This window comes from Oxyura jamaicensis (genome assembly GCF_011077185.1).
Source record: "Oxyura jamaicensis isolate SHBP4307 breed ruddy duck chromosome 1 unlocalized genomic scaffold, BPBGC_Ojam_1.0 oxy1_random_OJ99, whole genome shotgun sequence".
Lineage (NCBI taxonomy): Eukaryota > Metazoa > Chordata > Aves > Anseriformes > Anatidae > Oxyura > Oxyura jamaicensis.
The window spans coordinates 1-13,572 of NW_023302782.1; the positions used below are offsets into that span (position 1 = coordinate 1).

General features: G+C 72.5%; 3 protein-coding genes across 10 annotated transcripts; 2 read left to right on the forward strand and 1 right to left on the reverse strand.

Moving 5' to 3' along the window:
- The first annotated feature begins 123 nt into the window (after positions 1 to 123).
- On the forward strand, positions 124 to 2,859 carry CCKBR (cholecystokinin B receptor). The gene is made up of 5 exons (XM_035311026.1): positions 124 to 292; positions 976 to 1,227; positions 1,297 to 1,561; positions 1,665 to 1,792; positions 2,015 to 2,859. Exons 1-5 carry the CDS (start codon positions 124 to 126, stop codon positions 2,527 to 2,529), a joined length of 1,329 nt encoding a protein of 442 aa, XP_035166917.1. The 3' UTR covers positions 2,530 to 2,859.
- Positions 2,860 to 3,841: 982 nt separating this feature from the next.
- Positions 3,842 to 7,109, forward strand: SMPD1 (sphingomyelin phosphodiesterase 1). Its single transcript, XM_035311025.1, has 6 exons — positions 3,842 to 4,063; positions 4,613 to 5,376; positions 5,704 to 5,875; positions 5,964 to 6,040; positions 6,289 to 6,434; positions 6,530 to 7,109. The coding sequence occupies exons 1-6, from the start codon at positions 3,869 to 3,871 to the stop codon at positions 6,937 to 6,939; spliced, it is 1,764 nt and encodes a 587-aa protein (XP_035166916.1). The 5' UTR covers positions 3,842 to 3,868; the 3' UTR covers positions 6,940 to 7,109.
- Positions 7,110 to 7,191: 82 nt separating this feature from the next.
- Positions 7,192 to 13,294, reverse strand: APBB1 (amyloid beta precursor protein binding family B member 1). Of its 8 annotated transcripts, none has more exons than XM_035311016.1 (16): positions 13,233 to 13,294; positions 12,784 to 12,842; positions 12,024 to 12,656; positions 10,621 to 10,799; positions 10,493 to 10,549; positions 10,339 to 10,424; positions 10,184 to 10,220; positions 9,812 to 9,949; positions 9,554 to 9,711; positions 9,129 to 9,134; positions 8,875 to 8,989; positions 8,663 to 8,747; positions 8,333 to 8,416; positions 8,110 to 8,225; positions 7,851 to 8,027; positions 7,192 to 7,784 (listed from the first exon to the last, which is right to left on the reverse strand). In XM_035311016.1, the coding sequence occupies exons 3-16, from the start codon at positions 12,646 to 12,648 to the stop codon at positions 7,617 to 7,619; spliced, it is 2,031 nt and encodes a 676-aa protein (XP_035166907.1). In that variant the 5' UTR covers positions 12,649 to 12,656; positions 12,784 to 12,842; positions 13,233 to 13,294; the 3' UTR covers positions 7,192 to 7,616. The 8 variants fall into 8 exon arrangements, with proteins under 8 accessions (XP_035166907.1, XP_035166908.1, XP_035166910.1 ...); XM_035311017.1 differs by having other exon boundaries at positions 12,784 to 12,858; positions 13,233 to 13,260; XM_035311019.1 differs by lacking the exon at positions 13,233 to 13,294 and having other exon boundaries at positions 8,887 to 8,989; positions 12,784 to 13,071.
- Between the last annotated feature and the right edge of the window lie 278 nt (positions 13,295 to 13,572).

Here is a 13,572-nt window from a genome sequence, read left to right on the forward strand (position 1 = left end):
GGCTCCGGAGCGAGCGGGGCGGCGCGGAGCCTACTCCCGGGGCCGCCGCCGGTGCCGCCGCCGGGGTGGGCGCGATGGGCGCGATGGGCGCGGGGCGGCTTTGACGGCGGGTCCGGCGGCGCCATGGACCCGCGGCGCCTCAACGAGTCCCTGCAGGAGCTGCTCTGCCGCCCCGGGAACGGCACCGGCACGGACACCGGCACGGACACCGGCACCGGCTCCGGCTCCGCCTGGAACAGCTCCGCCTGCGACCTCCTCCGCAGGGGCCTCCGCGGGCCCCCGGCGCCCAAAGGTGAGACCGCGGCGGGGTGGGACGGGACGGGACCCGGCAGCCGCTCCGTCCCGCCGTGCGCCCCATCACTTGTCCGGCGCAACCCGGCGCGCCCGCGGCTCCCCCGTGTGCCCCAGCGCCGCCGGCCCCGGTGCCCGGTGCCCAGCACCCGGCAGCCCTGGAGCGCGGCTCGGGGCCGGGCTGTGCCCGCGCGGGGGCAGCGAAGGTGGCGGGCGGAGACGGGAGCGTAGCCCCGGGGCGCGCAACCCCCGCCCCGGTGCTTCGGCCCCGTTGCCCGTCGCTGGCTGCGCGGCCGGGGCTCGCTCAGCTCCCGGCGCGAAGCCGCCGCGGTCACGTCTGAGCGCGGCCGGGGAGCGGGAGGCTCGGGGCTGCCAGCGCCCGGCCCCGGGGAGCGTCAGCACCGCCGCGACTCCGGCGCCCGCCCGCCCGCTGCCCTGGTGCTGGAGCCCAGCCTGGGTGGCGTCGTGCCCGCCGAACGGCGCTGGGGAGGGAGAGCGCCCGGGCATCCTGGCACCGCGTCCGCTGCAGTGATGGCCGCGGGGACGTCCCGGCTCTGCCCACCAGACGCTTGCTAAGGCTGGTGAGAGCCCGGGCGCTTGTCTCCGTCTGCGGCCACACTGCCCTCCCCATGCCCGGTGTGCCCAGACGCGCACTTGGCCGCCTGTGACCCTGCTGCTCCGCAGACCTGGACCTGACAGTGCGCGTCCTGCTGTACGCACTGATCTTTGTGCTGAGCATCTGCGGGAACGCCCTGGTCGTGGCCGTGCTGCTCCTGAACCGCCGCCTGCGCACCGTCACCAACTCCTTCCTGCTGTCCCTGGCACTCAGTGACCTGATGCTGGCACTCTGCTGCATGCCCTTCACCCTCATCCCCAATCTCATGGGCACCTTCGTCTTCGGGGAGGCTGTCTGCAAGCTCATGGCCTACCTCATGGGTACGGTGGGTGGGGGGCCGGGGGGCTGTGCCATGCTGTGCTGTGGGCACTGACCCTCGCTGCCCACAGGCGTCTCCGTGTCGGTCTCCACCTTCAGCCTGGTGGCCATTGCCATCGAGCGGTACAGCGCTATCTGCAACCCACTGCAATCCCGCGTGTGGCAGACACGCTCGCACGCCTGCCGGGTCATCGCCAGCACCTGGCTCTTCTCGGCACTGCTCATGCTGCCCTACGCCATCTACAGCACCACGCGGGCCGTGCCCGCCCGCGGTGCCCGCCCAGCCCTCAGCCAGTGCACGCACGACTGGCCCAGCGAGCACGTCCGGCAGGCCTGGTGAGCTGGCCCCAGCCCCGTGCCGTGCACTCCTGCACCCAGCACACCTGCTGCGGCAGGGCTGGGCGAGGGGCTGCCATGCAACAGGTGCTGCACCTTCCAGGTATGTTCTGCTGCTTCTCATCCTCTTCTTCATCCCGGGTGTGGTGATGATTGTGGCTTACGGGCTCATCTCTCGTGAGCTCTATCGAGGGATCCGCTTTGAGTTGGACATCAAGGGGGAGGCTGCAGGTGAGGGGATGGGGAGCTGGGGACCTGCACAGTTCTGCGGGGCACAGCTCCGTTCAACATCTCCTGCCTGGGGCAAGCAGCAGGGCTGAGCCCCCAGAGCTGCATCCCCTCCTGACACCTGTTGCACCGGGCAGGCTGTGCTGCTCCATGGCTGGTGCTGCATGGGTCCGGGTGGTGCCATGGGGCTGTGGACGTGACCATGTCACACTCCCCCCCCCACAGCCCAGCACAATGGTGGTGCAGAGCCGGCACCTGCCTGCGATGAAGGGGATGGCTGCTACCTGCAGCTCTCCCGGCCAGGCGGTGCGCTGGAGCTGCGTGCACTGGGCACAGCGGGTGCACAGCAGGACCGGGCACGCATCAACAGTTCAGAGGCAAAGCTGGTGGCCAAGCGGCGTGTGATCCGCATGCTGGTGGTCATCGTGGCCATGTTCTTCCTCTGCTGGCTGCCCATCTTCACTGCCAACACCTGGCGTGCCTTTGCACCGCGGGCAGCCCAGCGCGCACTTTCGGGGACACCCATCTCCTTCATCCACCTCCTCTCCTACACCTCCGCCTGTGCCAACCCCCTCATCTACTGCTTCATGAACCGCCGCTTCCGCAAGGCCTTCCTGGGCACCTGCACTGGCTGCCGCCGTGCCTGCCCACGCCGCCCGCTCGATGAGGACATGGCCAACGTCAACGCCTCGCTCTCCAAGTTCAGCTACACCACTGTCAGCAGCCTCGGGCCCCCCTGAGCCCGGCACCACACCCCTCTGCCCCCACCACCTCTCCCTCGTGTCCTGACGCAGCTACCTGTGCTTCCGCGTCTCCTCTACACCTCCAGCCTCAGTGGCACCCCCGAGGCTCCGTGCGCCTCCCCCCACCTGCCCCGGGGCATCTCCCGTGCCTGCGGGCTCCGCGCTGCGGCCCCGGGCTGAGCAGGGCGGCGGCGGCCCCCGCGCTCCCGTCGCCCCGCCCGTGGGGCCGGAGGCGGGGGGGGTGGGGGGAAGCCCCCAGCCCAGCCCGGGCCCTCCCCGCTCGCTCCCCGCGGGCTGCGGCCGCAATAAAGCCTTTGCCTGGTGCCACGCGCTCCGCTTCTTCCCCCCTTCTCCGCCCGGCGCCGGGCAGCGCGGAGCACGGAGCCGGGCAGGGCGCGGCAGCGCCGGGAGCCCCGGGCCCAGCCCTCGGTGGGTCCGCGCCCGGGGCTCGGACGGCCCCGAGTGGGGGGAGCCTCGCGGGAGCAGGGGGGCAGCGCCCGCAGGCTCCGTACTGGCACCGGGACGGGGACGGCCCCGAGCGGCTCGGCTCGGCTCGGCTGGGTCAGTCCCAGAGCCCCGGGTCCTGCCCGGCCCCGGCTCCGTCCGCAGCTCACACCCCCGCGTGGGCGCGTGCACACTCGTGTGCGTGCATGCACACGCAGCTGCTCGGGTGTGCACAGCCATGCATGCCCGGGCACTCAGCCCTGCACACCTCTGCACGCGCACACACACCTGTGCCAGCACACGCGCACGCAGCCGCGCCCCCGGACACAAGCGCAGCCCCTTGCACCCAGCAGCGGATCCCGTGGGCAGCAGCGCGGGACCCACGGGGGTGGGGAGGGAGAGGTCCCCGTAGGCATCAGGACGGGGTCTCCGCGGGCTGCGGGTGACCCCACATCCTGCAGTGCCCCAGGGGGCTCCATCTCCTGTAGCCCCCCCCCCATTCTCTCCATGACTCCATCTCCCACTCTGACCCGCGGGGCTCCGTGTCCCGTACCCCCCCGTTTCTCCCATGCCCCCAGGTCCCGCAGCACCACAGGAGGGCTCCTCCTGGCCGTGACCTCACAGGACTCCGTCTCCAGGACGCCCAGCAGGGCCCCCATCTCCCCGCAGCACGCCCTCCCCGGCGCTGCCCTCCCGGCCTCCACCCGGTGCGACCCGTCCCTGGCCGAGACCCCGGGACTCCCCCTCCGGCCGTGCCCGCGACCCCGCGGGACTACAGCTCCCGTCGTGCTCCGCGGGGCGCCCCGCCCCCCACGTGCCCCGCTCCCCGCTCCCTCGCCTTGGCCCCGCCCCGGCCCCTCCTGGCCCCGCCCCGCTCGGAGCCGTCCCGGCCATGGCGGCGCGGGCGGTGGGCGCGGGCCGGGTCCCGCCGCTGGCCCTGGCCCTGGCCCTGGCGCTGCCGCTGTCGGTGGCGCTGTCACCGCCCGGCGCCGCGCTGCTGGAGGCGGCGGGGCCGCGCTGGGGCTGGCGCAACCTGACGTGCCCGGGCTGCCGGCTGCTCTTCGGGGCGCTCGACCTGGCGCTGCAGGTGCCGGCGGGCACCGGGACGGGGGGCACGGGGGGGGCAGGGGAGGGGACCGGAGGGGAGGGGACCGGGACGGGACGGGACGGGAGGGGAGGGCACTGGGACGGGGGGGGACGACGGGGGGGAGGGGAAGAGACGGGACTGGAGGGCACCGGGACGGGGGGGGAAGGGACGGGACGGGACGGGACGGGACGGGACGGGACGGGACGGGAAGGCAGCGGCATGGGGACAGGGCCGGGGGCGGGATGAGGCCGAGGCAGGGGCTGGACGGGAACAGGCAGAGCGGGGCCAGCGAGGTCGGGGCCGGGGCCGGGAGGGCACAGGGATGGGAGCCGCGAGGCCCGGGACAGGGCTGGAGCCTCGTGACAGCCGCTGTTGGGACGGGACGTGCCTTGTGGTGGGTCACGGGATGGGGACGGGACGGGGACAGCTGGGGACGGGGACGGGTGCTGGGGCCCGGAAGGGGAAGGGGAACCCGGCCGAGGCCGCCCGCTTCCCCCGGGGCCGGGTGCGGCAGAGCGAGGAACAGCGCGTCCCCATCTCCCACCACAGCTGGAGCCCAACGTGGCGCGGGTGGGGCGCGTCGCGGCGGGCCTGTGCCAGGAGCTGCGGCTGGCGCGCCCCGAGATCTGCCGGCAGGCTGTGCAGCTCTTCCAGCACGATGTGGTGGCCGCCTGGGCCCGCTCCGTGCTGCGGCCCGGCGAGGCCTGCGGGCTGCTGCTGGGCCCACGTTGCGGCCACTGGGACATCTTCAGTGCCTGGAACGTCTCCCTGCCCACCGCCCCCAAGCCGCCGGTGCGGCCCCCGGTGCCCCCGCCGCCCGGCGCGCCCAGTGCCCGCGTCCTCTTCCTCACCGACCTGCACTGGGACCGGCTCTACACCCCGGGCAGTGATCCTGCCTGCCCCGACCCGCTCTGCTGCCGCGGCGCCGCCCGCCCTGGCCCTGGCGGCGCTGGCTTTTGGGGCGAGTACAGCAAATGCGACCTGCCGCTGCACACCATCGCCGCGTTGCTGGCCCAGCTGCACCACACTGGCCCCTTCGCCGCCGTGTACTGGACAGGTGACATCCCGGCACACAACGTCTGGCAGCAGCGCCGCGAGGACCAGCTGCTGGCCCTGCACACCATCACCGCGCTGTTGCGCCAGCACCTGGGCACCCTGCCCGTCTACCCGGCCGTGGGCAACCACGAGGCCACCCCCGTCAATGCCTTTCCCCCACCCTACGTGCACGGCAACCAGTCCTCGGCATGGCTGTACGACGCGATGGCTGAGGCCTGGCAGGGCTGGCTGCCCCCACCGGCGCTGCAGACCCTCCGGTGGGGCGGCTGCACAGGGAGCGAGGGGCTGGGGGGGCTCCAGGCTGCGAGGACTGGGGAGACTCTGGGCTGGCTGCGGGACACAGGGGCAAGGAACTTGCAGGGCACAGGGGGGCTCCTGGTGGGAGGGGGCTTGGACAGGCTGGGGAGGGTGCTGCAGACCAGGGGCACACAGGTGCCTGGGGCAGGGGCACTGGTGCTTGGAGCAGACGTGAGGGGAGGAAGGAGGGGGTCTGAGGTACTGTGGGCTGGTGGGGGACGTGTGCCAGACACGTGGGGATAGCACAGCCACAGGCAGTCAGCACTGACACCCCCCCTTCCCTGCAGAGCCGCTGGCTTCTACACGGTGCAGGTATGGCCCGGGCTGCGCCTCGTCTCGCTCAACATGAACTTCTGCTCCCAGGCCAACTTCTGGCTGCTCATCAACTCCACCGACCCTGCAGGGCAGCTGCAGTGGCTCGTGGGCATTCTGGAGGCCGCTGAGCAGCAGGGGGAGAAGGTGGGCATTGGCAGGGTGGGGGGTCCCAGGGCCCCGCTACCCCTGCGCACCCCGCACCAGCCCCCCCTCTCCTGGCTGCTGCCCCTAGGTGCACATCATCGGGCACATCCCTCCAGCCCACTGCCTGCGGAGCTGGAGCTGGAACTACTACCGCATCGTCAACAGGTCAGCCTGCGACGGGCCGGGTCTGTGCCGGGGCCCTGCTGCACCCGATGCCATCCAAGGGCAGGAGGCCAAGGGCGAGGGCTGGGTGGGAGCTGGTGCCAGCGGGTGCCGTGGGCGCAGCAGCAGCCAGGCTGTTGCAACGAGTCACGGGAGCAGCAGTGCGGGGTGGGACCAGCCCCGGGCAGCGCCGCGGGGCAGGGGACGGGGCCTGGTGCTGGCTGCCCTCACCGCTGCTGCCCCACGCACAGGTTTGAAGGCACCATCGCAGCGCAGTTCTTCGGGCACACACACGTAGATGAGTTTGAGATGTTCTACGATGAGGAGACCCTGACGCGCCCTGTCTCTGTGGCCTTTGTGGCACCCAGCGTCACCACCTACATCAACCTCAACCCCGGTGAGCCCTCCCCAGCCCCCCCCCCCCCCCCCTCCCCTCCCCTCCCCCTGCTCTGGCTGCAGTGCTGCCCCACAAACCCTGACTGCTGCCCCCAGGCTACCGTGTGTATGAGGTGGACGGTGCCTACAACGGCAGCTCCCACGCCGTGCTGGACCACGAGACATTCATCCTCAACCTCACTGAGGCCAACATGCCTGGGGCAGAGCCGCACTGGCAGCGCCTCTACCGTGCCCGTGAGGCCTACGGGATGGCCACTGCCTTCCCCACCGACTGGGACTTGCTCATCCGCCGCTTCCAGGACGACGAGCGCCTCTTCCAGCGGTTCTGGTACCACTTCCACAAGGGCCACCCACCCCGCGAGCCCTGCCTGGAGGCCTGCAAGGCGGCCCTGCTCTGTGCGCTGCGCACCGGCCGCTCAGCTGACCCCAGCCTGTGCCGGGTGCTGCGCCCAGTCCGGCCTTTCCGGCAGATCCTGCAGCTCTGGCGGCAGCGGCAGCTCTGCTGAGCCCGGGGCTGGCAGCGGCGCCAGGGGACACGTGGGGATGGGGACAGATACTCACCCACTCTGTGGGGTGGGAAGGGGCCCCATCCTGGCTACACGGGGCCACTTAGCCCTGCACTCCCACTGGTGGCAGCCCCCAGCTGGCTGCATAATAAAGGTTGGTGACGGAGAGAGCCGACTGCTGGCCCTGGGGCGGGCCAGGAACCTCATTCCAGCAGTGCGGAGCCGGGGGATGCTGCAGGGAAGGGGCTGGGCCGGGCTGGTGGAATGGGTTTATTAATTATTTAGTACAACACAGATCTTTGTTACAGCAGGAGGGGCGGCTCCGGAGCTGGGCAGCCCCAACAGGGCCCCCGCACTGCAGGTTAGACCGCATGCATTGGGCAGGCAGCCTGTGCCCTGGCTGGGCAGCACCCATCCCAGGAGGCGGCGAGGCCGCCTTGTGCACGGGACAGGGCCCCGGGCCCGGCCCTGCCACGCTGTGGGCACGCACGAGCACAGGGACCCACACGTGGGACGCAGCTGCCACCCACCCGGGGACACTCACACACACACACGTGCCCCAGCGCAGGCATGCGCCCCACAGCACCCGGTGCAGCTGCCCCGTCCCAGTCCCGTCCTGGTTGCAGCAGGCAGGAGCATGGGGCGGGCAAGGGTCTGGTCACTCCCCTCTGCTCTGATCAGGGTGTCTGTGCCCCCAGGCGCTTGGGCTTCAGGCTGCCCAGCAGGGTCTGCACGCCCTTGCGGACGGTGGAGCCCACCCGGCGGGCCACTGAGTCAGCAGGCGGCGCGGGCAGGCAGGAGCTGGAGGCCTGGGGCCGGGCATCCAAGCACTTCTGGTAGCGCAGCTGGGGACAGGGGGTGAGCGGGGCCGCGGGGGTGCAGCGGGGGGGCGCGGGGCCAAGGACACTCACCATGCAGGCAGCCTGCAGCGCCTCGCTCAGCCCTGCCGCGTTGGGCTCACACCAGATCATGTGGCAGCGGAAGGCGCCCGGGGCGCTGGCCATGATGAAGGCGAAGGAGCGGACGTCCCGGCCCACGCCCATGAAGGAGAGGAACCGCACGCGGCACTCGCACAGCACCGCCTCCGTCTGCAGGCACAGCACCGGGCTCAGCACCAGGATGGGGAAAGGGGTGGGGACGGGGATGGGGACGGGGATGGGGCTGCCGCACCTGCTCGTGGGTGATGGTGAGCGTGGCAGGTGCCACGTTGACCACGATGGGAGTCCAGTGCTCTTTGCTGCTGGTGGCCAGCGCCGCCTCCAGCGCTGCGTTGATGATGTCCATGCCTGGGACAGGCAGGTGGGGGCTCGGGGCGGGCGGGGGGGGAGAGGGCCCCATTCCTGGTGTGGGGCACACCCTAACACCAGCCTCCCTCCATGACCCCCAGGCTCACCCACGGGCTTTGTGACAGGTACGCAGCCCAGGTAGCAGACCGGGAACTTCTGCACCACCTCACTCTTGGGCACCGGGAACTCCACTGCGGGCACGGAGCAGGGTCACCGCGCACGCCCCGAGTGTTCCCCCTGCACCAGCTGCACCCAACAGCCCCACGGCCTGCCGCCATGCACAGCCTGCTGCCACCCTGCCTGCCCTGTGCACCCACCCACACGGCCCCCGCACTCCTGTGGCACTGCCACTGTGCAGCCCCCAGCCCCTCTGCATGCAGGGGCTGGACATGGTCAGTCCCCAGGTGCCTGCGCCCCTCCCCAAGCCCCTGCCATACCCTGGAAGGGGATCTCCACCATCCTGGAAGAGTCCATGGAGAGGCCGTTAGCCAGCGCCCGGGCGCTTCGCCTCTCCACCATGATCTGGGGAGAGCAGGGGGGCCATGGCCCCCCCCAGTCTGTCACAATGCAGCCCCCAACCTCTGCCCCGGCACAGGCAGCCTGGGGACAGAGGGGTGGCGGGGAGCACCCGGGGCAGCCCTGGGCTCACCTGGGAGCAGACCTCATGCAGGCTGGTGGCGATGTCCTTGGCGGGGCTCTCGCAGCGGAAGACATGGCACTTGAGCATCTGCGTCAGCTGGTCCCGGGCCACATAGGCGAAGTCCCTGCAAGGAGGGGCTGTGCTCTGGCACACCTCACAGGCCACCAGGACCCTGCCCCACCGCCCACAACGAGTGGGCCACCGCCACCAAGGCCCCCCAGCACAGCGTGGGCAGGGGCTGGGGGCACGCAGCGCTGCCATACCTCTCCCTGGGTGCCCGGCCAGAGCAGCAGGAGAGAGCCAGAGAACAGAGTCAGGGGGGTGGGCGCACACACACACACACACAGCATGGGGCCCAGCACACCAGCACGGGGCAGCACCCAGCCCACAGGACCCCCACCTGCCCCAGGACCCCACAACCTGAGAGTATGGGGACCCCCCCCACACCCTGCATGCCAACGGATGCACCCAGCACCCCGCACGCGCAGGACACCCCCGCACTCCCCCAGTTCAGAGACCCACCCCACTCCTCAGCTCTGGGGCAAAGCCTGCACGCGGCATGCCAAGACACCTGTGTGTGTGCACCCCCCCCCCCACTTTGTACCAACCCTGCAGATCCCATGGGGATCCCTGCATGCCCCCTGCATTCCCAGGAGACCCTGAATGGCCCTTAGCCCCACGCCCCCACCTGCCACTGTCACGCCCCACGCCCCAGACACGGATGCTGGCCACGGGCTGTGAGTGCAGCAGGGTCTGGTCCTGCGGGTCCACCAGCTTCAGCGTCTGGCTCTGCAGGAGCAGCAGCATGGCCCGGCCCTGGGGGGGCTGTGTCAGGCCAGGGGCAGCCTGGGGTGAGGGGTGCAGGGACAGAGCACGGCATGCAGGGCACAGAAGGGATGTGCTGGGGGCCAGGGGTGATGCTGTGCTTGGGGAGGGAGGCACTCACCCCCCCCCAGGCACCCGGCGCTCCATGCTGGTGCAGGGACAGCTGGCGGATGCAGTTGTTGACGGCGACGCTGCTCCTCCCGGGTGCCAACTCCTCCTCGCTCATCTCCACCCAGCCCAGCGAGCGCACAGGGAAGCTCTGCGGGGCATGGCCTGGGTGGGCACAGTCTGGCCCCCGCCAGCCCCGTGCACTGAGGGGGGGGGCAGGGGCAGCACCCCATTCAGCCGAGCCCCCCACCCCCCAATGGCAACAGCACAGCCATCGCCCCAGGGCCCCCAATTCCCCGTGACACTGGGGCAGGAGGGGCCAGGGGAGCTGGGCAGGAGCCAAACACCAGGGTGGCCCCACTCAGCCCCCGCTGTCCCAGCCTACCTTGGAGCCCGGCTCGTCTTCCTCAGCCAGGGCCGCACTGCAAGAGCGGGGCTGTCACCGCCTGCCACCAGCTGCCACCAGCTGCTCCCTGCGCACGGGGAACCCTGCGCCCCAGCTTGGTCAACGCAGCCCCCACCAAGCCCCCAAATCCCCACCTGATGCCCGGCGAGGCCGGGTCTGGTGCCGGTGGCTCCTCATCCTGCCCTCCAGGCTCACCATCTGCCTCCTCTGCCATGGGGTCCTGGGAAGGAGATCGGGTGGCAGGGCCAGGTGCAGCAGGTGATGTCCCCAGCCCCGACAGACCCTCACCTTCCAGAAATCGCCATCGCCAAAGCGTTCAGCCGGAGCGAAGCCTGTCCAGGCAAGCTGTGGGCAGAGCGGATGGCTCAGGACAAATGCCATGGGGCAGCTCCACAGCCCCGTGCTCCCCAACTCACCGGCTGCTCCTCGCAGGGGGTGCTGCCCTGGGAGCCACGGGCAAGCCCCGCTGGGGGCTCCCACTGCGTGGTGCCGGTGGGGATGTGCCAGTAGTAGGTGCCTGAGGTGTCCTGCACCCGCATCCATCCCGCAGGCAGGTCTGAGTCCGTCTCGAAGGAGTTCCGGGTCCAGAAGGAGTCTGGGGAGCAGGGGGACACCGAGGCTGGGACCCCTGCAGCCCCATGCAGCCAGGCAGGGACCCCAGGGTGGTCACCGTGTGGGGGGTGTTGCCACATAGAGCGGGGGCACAGCCAGGCAGGGCAGAGGACCCCACTGCCATAAGAAAAGGAGTCCCGGTGGCCACCAGGATGGGGGGCCAGGCCAGGTGGGACACCCGAACATCAGCCCACGGGAGCCCCTGGGAGCCCTCCCAGGCGAGCAGGCACCAAGGCTCAGTCGTGTCCAGCAGGGCGATGGCCACGAGGCCCACGCTGTGCTCAGTGCCCCCCCGCACCCATAGAACCCAGCCCGCAGCCCCTTCCACGGCGTGGGGCCAGTCGCCACCAGGGCCCCGCCTAGACCCTGCACCTCAGGACCCCCATCCCCAGCACCCCGCAGCCATCCCACCGCGGAGCCTGGGCCCCACAGCCCCTTTCCAGCACCGCCACGCTCAGCGGGCTCCGTGGCGGCGCCCATCCCCACGGCACTGTAGGGCTCGTGGCTACAGCTGTTCCCCATCCCGGGGGGTTCCGGTGCAGCCCCCTCCCGGCCCACCCCGGGGGGCTCGGGGCCGCCCCATCCCGGCCGGGCCCTGCGGCAGCGCTCACCTGGGCCGTGCTGGACCAGGCGTTTCCCCGGCAACCGCTGACGGCATCGCCAGGGGCCGCCACTGGGATGCGCCGGGGGGGGGGAGGGGGGGGCGGGGCCGCCCCGGTGGGGGGGGGGGACGGGGAGGGAGGGAGGGGGCGCCAGGGACAGCGGGGGCCGTGCGGAGGGGGGCCGGGGGGCTGTGTGGGGCGGCCGGGGGTCGGGGGCGCAGGGACAGGCGGTGAGGCAGGTGGGGACGGGGAGCTGCGGCACCGTGGGGGACCCCCGCGGCCGGGGGGGGGGGGGCAATGCGGAGCACAGCCAGGGGGATGCTGGCTGACCGTGCTGGGACAGCACGCCCTGGGGCACGGCAGGGATGGATGTGTGACCGGGGCCAGCGGGGGGGCACAGCCCGGCCGGGGGGCACTACACAGAAGGGAGCGATGCAGGGCGCATGCCACGGAGCCGTGGGCCGGTCTGGGGGCAGCGGTGGGTGCAAGGGTGGGGAGGGCGGACAAGGACGCGGGGCTAGGCACAGCAGGCTGGGGCAGCGCGCTGGGCTGGGGGCTGCAGGGGTAGCTGTGGGGCAGGCGAGTGGGGGGCACGTGGGGCCCACCTGCGTCATCGGGGGAGCTGCCGGCCGGGCTGCCCTGGCTGAGCGTGGCCCAGCTGGAGTCCTCGTCGCTGGCGGTGCCGCTGCGCGCCCCGAAGAGACGGCTGGCGCTGCGGCCCTGCTCACGTGGCGCCCGCTCCCCGCTGGGCTCTGACTCGGCCGTGGCGGGGTCGCTCTGCACCGGGGTGGAGTCCCCGTCCCCATCCTCCGCGTCGTCCCCGTCGTCATCCTCCTCCTCTTCCTCCTCCTCCTCGGGGGCACCCCGCAGGTCGATGAGCAGGGCCGCCCTGCCGGCAGCGTTGCGGGCGTTGCGTGCGGCTACCTCCAGCTCTTCAGAGGGGGGGCCCAGCTCGTTGCGGTTCTGGTCCCGCTCAGCTGCCCGGCGCAGCTGGTTCTGGCCCTCCTTCACCCACTTGGCATTGGCGGGCTCCTCGCCGGCCGGGGGGGGCGGTCCCCCGCCGCCTCCCAGATCCGTGCTCCCATGGAGGTGGTGGCCCTGGGGCAAGCCGGGGGGGGCCTTGGCCGGCAGCAGCTCCCCGTGCTCGGGGGCGCCCTGCAGCGCCAGGCTCAGCCCCAGGCAGCTGTTGTCGTTGGCCAGGTCGCTGCGCTTGCTCAGGGACCCCGACATCGCGGGGCCTGGGGACAGCAGAGGCACCGGCAGGACCAGCGTCACCACGGGGAGCGGCTGCCATAGGGCCAGCACCGCCCGTGGGGCCGGCATCGCCCGTGGGGCCCCCACCATGGGGCCAGCCCCATCCCTCACCTGTGGTGGCAGAGGCTCCTACAGCCCCCGGGGCGCCAGCTCCTCCGTGTCCATGGGGCCTGCGGGCAGGGGGCACTAGGGACAGCGGGGGCGGCAGTGGCGGTGGGGGTGCCCCCCCTGCCACCCTGCCCTTCCCCAGCTCCTCCTCCCCCGGCCCCGGGCTACCCTCACCCCACGGCGGCCCCGCAGCCACGACCCTGCCCCACGTACCGTAGGGCTCAGCCCCGCAGCGCCCCAGGGCCCGCTCCTGCCCGGCTCCCACGGCCGAGCCCGGCCCCCTGCAGCCGCCGCCAGCCCCCCAGGCCCCGGCCCCGGCCCCGGCCCCGGCCCCGTGCCCGTCCCAGTGCCCCCGCTGCGCCGGGCCCGGAGCCGCTCTCGCCCGACCCCCGGCCCCGGCCCCCCCCGGCGCAGCCCCGGGGGGAGCGGCCCCGCTGCGGCCCCTCCGGTACCTGCGGCGGCTCCGCTGCCGGGGGGCGGGGGGGTCGGCTTCCGCTTCCGAGGGCGGGGCGGAGCGGAGCGGGCACGGCGCGGTGCGGGGCGGTGCGGGGCGGCGCGAGATGCTGCAGCGCGGAGCGGCACGGGATGCTGCAGGCGGCACGGCACGGCTCGGTACGGGATGGCACGGCTCGGCACGGCACGGGATGGCACGGCACGGGATGGCACGGCACGGGATGGCACGGGCTGACACGGGCTGACACGGGCTGACACGGCGCGATGCGGCACGAGGGTGCTGGGGCAGCACCGCACGGTGCAGCGTGGTACGGCACGGGGCAGGGTGGCTCGGCTCGG